The sequence below is a fragment of the Triticum urartu genome, chromosome 5A, assembly GCF_056163025.1.
Source record: "Triticum urartu cultivar PI428250 chromosome 5A, HENAU_Tu73, whole genome shotgun sequence".
Taxonomy (NCBI): Eukaryota; Viridiplantae; Streptophyta; class Magnoliopsida; order Poales; family Poaceae; genus Triticum; species Triticum urartu.
The window spans coordinates 550922698-550932771 of NC_141877.1; the positions used below are offsets into that span (position 1 = coordinate 550922698).

A 10074-nucleotide genomic window follows, 5' to 3' on the forward strand; every position below is an offset into this window, starting at 1 on the left:
CTAAGCTTGACAACATCTCACCAACTATAGCAGTAATGTGATTCATTCTTTAGGTTGTGTTTGGCGATGGAATAGTAATTTGGCTGCTGAGGTATCAAGGTAAGGACAAAAATATTTCCCATTTTTTTATTTCTATGGTTGTCATAGTCTATTTTAAGCCCATATTATTTTTGTTGATTGCGAAATGTATTCAACTGCATGTAGAAATAGAAGATAAATCTCGTTTCAAATTTTGAGTGTATACTGAAGTTACATGAAGCCTTCGACACTCCTTTTTAGTTATTGTTGATTTAGTTCAAGTACTAAATAAACGACAACTAATATCGAACAGAGGGAGTATATTATGACCTCCTCTTAACTTGCCTTTAGTAACAAACATGATAGTACCAAAATTAGTTCTAGGAGGATAGTACTAAAACTCTCGTGCCATTGAAAAACTGTTGAGAAATTTTAATTTATTGCATAGTGCAGGCGGAAAAAGTTTAATTCACCCCGAGAAGAGCCCTCCGAGAACAATTGTTTTGGACTTTTGTGGTACTCTCAAGTGAGGGGTCATTTGTGGTCTTGCTAATATAGATAAACCATAACCATATTTTATATAATTCTCAACATCCTTGGAGCGAAAGACAGTAACTGCATAACGAAGTTTAAATCATATTCATTTTTTGTTTCAGTGATGAGTTTTTCTTTTGTTTGCTTCTTTGACCAGTTTGTAACCAGTCTTCTGGATCAGAGTAACTGAAAGTTGATGTGTAATATTAGGGTTGTGATTGTAGTGTATCAAATGGGATAATTTTTATATTTGACTCATCACATATAAAATTTATATTTTTTTAAATCAGGAACAAATATAGTTTAAGTATTTTGAAGTGAGATGTGCTTTTTTAGTTGTTTGCCACATGGTTTGTTTCAGATGGGATAATGAATTGGTAAAAATCACTTTCCTTTGTTGGTACCAATACCAATGCCACCAAGTGCAGTCATATTGACGACAGTCAAATAGCCTTGCAGAATGGACAATGTTCAAAGATAGCGAGCATTATGTCGTGTCTAGATATGAGTGGAAAACGTGCTACGTGTGTACTGCTACTACACCAGCCCAAGTACTTATGTACAATTCCTCCTGAATTCAGACACTAAGAAGCTAAGCTTTTGCAAATGAATCTACTTATTCAAGAGGCTGGCAACAAGATCGGATGTTCAATAACTAGAGGAGCAACACACCATCGACATGAAACTATGAGCATGCATATCATCAAGTTTGCCGGTTCTACATTTTAAACCTTAGCCAACTACCTACTTTCTAATTTTCTTGCATGCAGCGAATTGACTTCCCAAAGAACTACATGGAAGGGATATATGTTTGATTTGTTTTGAATTGATTGCAAGAAATACATGTATGGCACATCCAACTCTATTCTCAAAACATATATGAATGAAAATTTATTTGATTTTTTTAGCAATGTCTCATGTCTAAGTTTATTGTTACGTGACAACGCACGGGCATTCAGCTAGTAAAGAAAAAAGGTGAAAGAGACTACGCTTGAGATTACTAGCATTTCTCCACCATATTATACATAAAAAAATGAATAGCAAAACCAAGAAAAGAAACAAGTACCAAGCATAAACAAATGCAAGAAAAATCAGCTGCTAGCTAGAAAACCTAACTCCATACATATTCGATCGATCCGTGTGGTACATAACATGTCAGCATGCACAATCAGACAACGAACGTGCTACGCTCCCAGCTAGTGCACGTCGCAGGCGGCCGCCGCCTTGCTGTCGTCGCCGACCCGCCGCGCCCCGCACCACACCGCCCTCCCGTCCGCCGTCCAGAGCGACACGTCGAACACTCGTACACCTCGCGCGACGGCGTCGCCGGTGGCATTACTCCCCCGCGCGGTGACCCTTGTCCATCGCGGCATCCGCGGCGGCCGCCACCACTCGGCGCAGACCTCCTCCCGGCCGGCGACCAGCGCGCGCCCGAGCGGCACGCCGCCATATCCTACCGCCACGGATGTGCCGCTTTCCAGGCATCTCCCGCCGCTCGTGAGGAGCGGGCCCGGCAGCGCCACGCCGAGGGAGAGGACGAACGACGCCGACGTCTCGCTGATGTCGGCGGCAAGGACCGCTGCATAGTACCTCGGCGGCGGCCGGTGGTGGCTCTCGTCTAGCAGCCACACGGTGCCGGCGACGACGGCCACCATGGCGATGAGCACCATGGAGGTGCAAACGTAAACGCAGGGATGCCGCCACGGCATGGATGGCCTGTGTCTCCTCGATCTAGAGAAGTCAATGGAAGTTCTTTTTTGCTTCGTTTGTTCGTTGCTATGGTAGATGTGCATATGCATGGCGTACATATGAATCGCTCAGATCGATTGCTTTCCAAATTACAAGGCAATTGCTGAATGCAACGCATGCTTACAAGGAAATTGCTCTGTGTCGGCCACACGCGACGTGGCTGCCAATCTAGCTATTTTCATTTTGCTTTTACCTTCTTGCCGATCGAATACATTTTTTTTAGTCTAAACACACTTTATTAATCACATAAGTTCATAGGGATACAATGAATGTCTGGTGGGTTTATTAGCCACAAGTGGCGCCCAATATCTAGACCGAAAGCATGTTTAGCGAGGCTGTGCGCCTCAATATTGGTGGTTCTACCTTCGAAGATGAAGGTACACTGATGAAATTCTCTTGATGTCTCAACAACCTCCTTGACTGTGCTTGCATATGTCCCTCCCATACCATGCTTGATATCATTTATTACACCTTGGCAGTCAGAAGCAACAATGAAATCGGACAGTGCCAAATCTGAAGCTAGCGCAAGCGCCTCCCGGCAAGCTAGCGCTTCGAGGGTTGCAGGCTCCGTGATGCCATATGTTTTGATTACTGAAGCACCCAAGAACTGACCCGAAGAATCTCTGCATATGGCGCTGAAGGAGCCATACAGGTTATCTCTGGAAACCGCACCGTCTACCCTGATCTTCGAGAGACCCGGCGGTGGTGGAATCCACCTTTGCCTTGGTTGTTCCGTGCTTCTAGTTGCAGGCGGCCCAATCTTCTTGGGTTTACAATCTTCCAACTCTCTAATATATCTCATGATAAAATTATGCGTGGAAAGTGGGCTTTGGAAGATATTTTCATGGAGAGCCTGCCGACGAGCATACCAGAGAGCCCACAGAGTAATTGCAACCTGGATGAATTCCGCAGCTGAAAGTGTATCCTGAAATATTTTCATGGATGAATTCCGATTGAATACATGCTAAAAGTGAAAAGAAATACAAGTAAAATTGTTGGGCACAGTAGAAAACCCGAAATGGGCCGGCCCACGAACGTGCAATTTCACGTATTGAACGCCAAAACATCATGTTTGCCGTGACGGAAATGGTGTTTACCTCTGATCATCGCTTATTTTTTAATACAGTATAAACACAGACGCTCATATATATGCGCATACACTCGTTTCTATAAACGTACGCATGTAGATCCTACCCCTATGAGCACATTCGAGAGACTGGGCCGGTATATCATCTTGAGATTTACAAAGGCACTGTAGAAGCATCGCCGAAATTTTGAAATAAATCTAGGAATATGCGAGCACCAGTACTTGAACTCTGATGGATTAGAGATACCACTATCTTCCTAACCATCCAACCACTGGTTCACTACCTCTGATCATCGTTGGTAAGTAACTTTTGAATGCTCGAGTGGGAGATTTGAAGCATGTATTTCATTCACAAAAGCAAGAGGAGGGATTTTGAAGCAGATAATTTAGCTAAGTTTTCTTTGTCTTTGAATTTTGGTAGACATGTTTGGCTCGTGGAGCCTCATGACATTGTAGCAACTTCTATGAGCCTCGTTAAGCAATAAAAAGCATGTTGTTCCGTAAAAAAATGTATTGGACATCAAAAGGAAATGCCACACGCGGGAGGCGGCTAAGGCCACACAGCTGCACCCAAAGATCTTATACTTTTGAGTGTCCACACGCTAAAGTAATGGACACGTAAAGATCCAGGATGTAACCCGAAAGATAACCAGCCAAAATATTGAAATATTTGTTTGACTAAAGAGACAGTCATTCTAACAATTCTAAATTGCCTATAATAAGCACAAATGAGGTATATTTTTGAAAACCTGTTGAAATTTCAAAGGCCTTCTATCCTGGGAATAATCGTGCTTGAAATGACATCCAACACTTTGATCAATGATTGTGTTGCAGTCGTGTGATCCCACACTTACCAATTCCTGCAAGCTTGTGCATGCCTTGGAGGACCCTGCCTTACATGTGGTAACTTAGTTACTGTGCTACTCAGTTAGTTAATCAATATCAAATCATAAGGTGCGGTTGCACCATTGCTAAGCCATATGTTGTAGGACGGATCCAGATTACTTATCGCTGAAATGGATGTATATAGATATATTTCAATGCTACATACATCCGCCTAAGCGACAAGTAATATGGACAGGAGGAAGTACATTTTTATAAGTTCGATGCTATTCGGTATCCAGATTTGAATCGGTGCTCAAAATCATGCTTGTCGGAAGTAATTAAGAACAACTTAAGCTAGTTTTGTTGAACCCGGGCACTAACTCGCATGATTTAGTCCAAGTGCAAGAATAGACTGACTTGGGCGGCTGGAACAGAAGCCGGTGACTGGTGAGTAAGCACAAACTGTTCTCAACTATTGTCAAGTGTCAGGACAGAAAGACAGAGTTCCTGAGAAGAGGTTGGTGAGACAAACAACGAGCAGGTCGCGTGTTGTTAGTTGTGTCTGAAAACGAGCAACGGTTGTGCATGTGGCACCACTTGACCGCAACTTTGTTTGTGCCACCCTGTGTTCTCGCATCACTAGAGATACTAAGCTCCCTGGAAATAGGGAGCCGTGAGTGATCCAGGCTTTGGCCTCATGGTGGACCCCACTGGTCAGTGTGAGTAAGCCTTGGTATAAACTGAAATTTTTTAAGGGTGCAAGCTGGATCCAGAAGTGTGTTTTGCGGTACAAGATTTGTTACCATGTACTCCCTCTGTTCCTAAATATTTGTCTTTTTAGACATTTCAAATGACTAGTACATACGGATGTATGTAGACATATTTTAGAGTGTAGATTCACTCATTTTACTTCGTATGCAGTTACTTGTTGAAATGCCTAGAAAGACAAGTATTTAAGAACAGAGGGAGTATTTCATTTTGAGTCTAAAGGTGAAGCCATCAAGGTCCAGGCACAAGCTGGTTGGCCCAAATCGATGCCTTCGAACCTAACTCTTGCATATGCACACAGCCACGCACACATCTGGCATTGAGTGTCGCAGCCTGTGTCTTGCCGGTGGTTTTTGCATTTATGGAACCCACATGTCATAAAGTGGATCCACTTTGGGCTACGGTTGGATTTTTATTCACACACTGACGTGGCACTACTATATTGATGGATAAACAAAATTTTAAATTCATGAACATTTTTTAAATTCATGAGTATTTTTATTTTTTGAACAATTCTGAATTTCGGGGAACTTCTTTTGCAATCCGAGAACATTTTCCGGATTCATGAATATTTTTTAATTCAAGATTGTATAGCGAGGAACATTTCCTGAAATTCAAAAACATTTTCTAAATTTAAAAACGTTTTAAGAATTCCCGGGCAGTTTTTTTCAAATCCGAAAACATATTTAAATTCATCATCATTTTTCAAAATTTGTGAATATTTTTTATTTTCGAAACATTTGAAATATCTTGACTACATTTTTTTTGTTTTTTCCTCTGCTTCTTTGGGTGGGTTGAGGCCTAATATGGGGACTGGTAGCCAGCTGAAGCGAACATCCTGGTCGTCCTTCGAAGCGTTGCATGTTGAATAGTACCTCCTGTGCGTGCGGGTTATTTAGCTGTCGGTGGAGGGACAAACTAGTTTTCTGCTTTGTGCGTTTGTGAGGGGGTGATGCCAGCTTGTTGGTTCTGCGACGAGCAAGCTTTCTCCGTCTTCCCCGTTGGGCTCTTCAAGCGGTGGATTCATGGTGAAAGACCGACATTGTGCTAACACTAGGGAGAGCTAGAACGGAAAAATCAAACATTGAAGAGCCAACACAACATGGGAGGCCTCATGGCACTAAACCTAACCTCATTACCTCAAGTTTGGGAGGCAACTAAGTTGCGAGATTAGAGTCCTTTTGGGGATGAAAACCTGTGTAACGGAAGTGATTCTGAGAGCAGAGGCACGAGTGAACTGGGATGCATGGGGCGTGCGACGTACATGGGTCTAGGCCTCTAGGGCTATGCCTGCACGTGCGCAAAGTAGGGAAGTTAGAGAAAAGAGAGGTCTATTTCTGTATAAATGGTTCGATAATCAATTTAATTTATGTAGATGAAAATTGGCAATATACCAAGACACAAACAACTAACATCGAAACATCAATCCGAACACCATAAGCCAAGTAAACCAGAATCACACTCAAATCAGCTCAGTTTGTTCTTCATTTTTTGGTGTCAAAGTGCTCATCTTTAACCATAATAGTCACAAAAAATTAACTCATGACCGAGAAACGGCGCGGCAAAGCGCGCGTCACCATCTAGTCATGTTTTACCTACCAAAAATTTGCAACGGGGAAGAGAAACGTAGACGGACACTTAGCACACGTCACACACTAAACCTTGGCATTGTCATGGCCGGGCTTGCCAAATGCCAACCCTGGCCTGGCCCAAGGCCCGAAATAATGGCTAATTGTTTTAGCGAAAAAAATTAAATAAATAATGGTTAATTATGTGGGTGTGCCCGGTGCTAAAAGCTTACACAGAAGGGGGGGGGGGTATGGAAAAAGGGATTTTCTAGACAACCTTACTCTTACTCTTACATAATACTCCATCCGTCCCATAATATAAGAGTGTTTTTTACACTAGTGCAGTGTCAAAAACACTCTTATATTATGAGACAGAGGGAGTAACTATGTAAGAGGCTGGTTCGAAATAAATGACTACTTTCATAGTTGAACAAAATAAATGAATCAACTTTGGAATTAAATCGGGTAATGATATACGCATTTTCATATAAAATCCCAAAAATATGCCCCCCGAGGGCTTTCATCTAAGCCATGGGCTTAAAAGTGAGGCCCGAGCCTTTGGCCTGAATACCGGGCTTTCTGGCTGAACATAGTGCTCTCTAGACACACACCTATGATTGGTTACCCCTCAAGAAAAAAAACCTATGATTAGTTGGGCCAAGGTCGAACACGGATCTCAACTCCAATCATACAATGGTCCATTCATGTTTGTGCTCGCAGATAAGCATCTTAGACAAGGAGATGTTGGCTTCAATTTTTGATTAGTTTCCATCCAAAAGACCTGAAATGATGTGCATGAGCACAATGATTATTTCGTCTATTCTTCTCAGTAAATGTGTTGACAACTAATTCAAGGAGGAGAGGGCACAAGAAAAAAATGAACCTAAGAGACAACATAATACGAGAGGAAAATTACAAGGTCTAACACGATAAATTAACAAGCACTTCACTCTTGCACATTGCACACTGGTTGAGTGAATGGTCGTCGCCGTTGTTTCTCTCTTACTTCACGTCGCGGCCTCGCAGGTGTCCAATACTCATCGTCGATATTAATATCATAGTATTATCAAATTGTTAGAAAATCATAGTATCCAACTACCTAGCTAGTAGTGCCTCGAGTTGTTGTCAAAGGAAAAAGTATGAGATCATCCATATAACCTTTTCTCTCTTTCTATTTGGGGCATGGAGTTGCGTGAGCGTTTGGTACGAATCATGAGATGGGCCAACATTCTGCGGCGGTTTCTTTTGACTCGAGAAGTTAAAGGCTACTTTAACGCAAGCGGCTTTACCATTATGAAACTAATGTGGTATGTGGTTGTCAAACGAAATCAAGGGATCCTACTGCATATGCCTTATAATTAAAGTCTTTTCATTTCTTATTGAGACCCTAGAGTTGTCTAAATAATTTGGGGCCAAATGAGATGACCCGGCGTTTGAGAACCCGATGCCATTTGATTTAGAGGCTTTTTAATTCACGAGATCCTGAAAATCAGGAACAAAGCTACAAAAAAAATACCGCCTTCCACTATGAGTAGTGGTAACCGAACATTTTGTTAATTGGGTTCAAGTCAAACTGACCCTGGTTTTTTTATGTGCGTGTATGTAAGGATCTGCGATCCAATTGACCGTAGTAGATTCTAATACCAGCTTTGTCCAAAGGGCTAGAATGCCAACGCGACAAATGCAAGTGTAAAAAAGACGTAGAATGACAACATGACAAATATAATAATTAGAAAAAGGCCTGTGTTGGAGTATTTTGGAATTATGATTAATGGTTTCCTATGTTGTCATCCTTTTCTTATCCTTGAATCTAGCCACATGTGGGTCTAGATACGTATAGACAATGCATTGCTATCCAGGAGAGATATTTATGACATTTATTTTCTTACCAAAAAGAAGAAGAAAAACGTGCCAGAAAAAAAGAAGAAGAAAAACGCATGTGCTTTTTCACCACGGTCGGAGCACCCTCCACGACGGACGGCGAGCCCCCACCAACCCCTCCTTCCCCATAAAAACGGCGCCTTTTTTCTCTCTCACACCAGCCAGCCGGTCAGCTTGGAGGCCAGCATCACCGCCTGCCCCACCCACGAGCGCCACCTACCACCCACCCTCCACCACCACCGGCCAGAGAAAGCAGATCGACGGCCGGAGGCGAGCTCGGTAGGTAGCGTAGGTAGCGGCCATGGAGGCCGCCGCGGCCATCCGGAGCACGGCCGCGCCGCGGATGCGCCTCGCGGGGAGGAGCAGCAGGGGATCCGGCGCCGCGGCGGCGCGCGCGACCCCGGCCAGCCACAGCGACTGGCAGACGGCCTGCGCCATCCTCTCCAGCACCAACGACACCCCCTCCCCGCCGGCGCCGAAGGTGAACGGCCAGAACAACAACAACAAGCTGGCCGCGCCGGCCATCCCCGGCTCCGAGGACGCCGTCTCCGGCCTGGATCTGGTGCCGGCCGCGGGCGCGGGGAACCTGCCGCGCCCGCTCAGCATCAGCGACCTGTCCCCGGCGCCGCTGCACGGCGCGCAGCTCCGGGTGGCGTACCAGGGCGTGCCGGGCGCCTACAGCGAGGCGGCGGCCGGGAAGGCGTACCCGGGGTGCGAGGCCATCCCGTGCGACCAGTTCGAGGTGGCGTTCCAGGCGGTGGAGCTGTGGATCGCCGACCGCGCGGTGCTCCCCGTGGAGAACTCCCTGGGCGGCAGCATCCACCGCAACTACGACCTGCTCCTCCGGCACCGGCTCCACATCGTGGGCGAGGTGCAGCTCCCCGTCCACCACTGCCTGCTGGCGCTCCCGGGGGTCCGGCGGGAGCTGTTGGCGCGGGTGATCTCGCACCCGCAGGCGCTGGCGCAGTGCGAGCACACGCTGACCCGCATGGGCCTCAACGTGGCCCGCGAGGCCTTCGACGACACGGCGGGCGCGGCGGAGCACATCGCGGCGCACGCGCTCCGCGACACGGCGGCCATCGCGTCGGCGCGCGCGGCGGAGCTGTACGGCCTCCAGGTGCTGGCGGACGGCGTGCAGGACGACGCCGGGAACGTGACCCGGTTCGTGATGCTGGCGCGGGAGCCCATCATCCCGCGGACGGACCGGCCGTTCAAGACGAGCATCGTGCTGGCCCACGACCGGGAGGGCACCTCGGTGCTGTTCAAGGTGCTGTCGGCGTTCGCGTTCCGGGACATCAGCCTGACCAAGATCGAGAGCCGGCCGCACCGGCACCGGCCCATCCGGCTGGTGGACGACGCCAACGTCGGCACCGCCAAGCACTTCGAGTACATGTTCTACATCGACTTCCAGGCGTCCATGGCCGACGTGCGCGCCCAGAACGCGCTCGCCGAGATCCAGGAGTTCACGTCCTTCCTCAGGGTGCTCGGCAGCTACCCCATGGACATGACGCCATGGGACGCCGCGCCGTCGCCGTCGTCCTCCTCCTCCGATCAACAGCAGCGCGGCTAGATGATGATAGCTAGCTCGGTGTTACTACATTACAGTCAATTGAATCAATGTGCAAGAGATTCGTTGTTAATTTA

General features: G+C 46.3%; 1 protein-coding gene across 1 annotated transcript; it reads left to right on the forward strand.

Annotated features, from left to right (window-relative positions):
• Positions 1 to 8572: 8572 nt before the first annotated feature.
• Positions 8573 to 10074, forward strand: LOC125510478 (arogenate dehydratase/prephenate dehydratase 6, chloroplastic). Its single transcript, XM_048675671.2, has one exon. The coding sequence runs from the start codon at positions 8732 to 8734 to the stop codon at positions 9998 to 10000; it is 1269 nt and encodes a 422-aa protein (XP_048531628.1). The 5' UTR covers positions 8573 to 8731; the 3' UTR covers positions 10001 to 10074.

What these genes read in the sequence shown, in the direction of transcription:
- LOC125510478 (XM_048675671.2), top strand. Translation starts at nt 8,732, where the DNA reads ATGGAGGCCGCCGCGGCCATCCGGAGCACGGCCGCGCCGCGGATGCGC.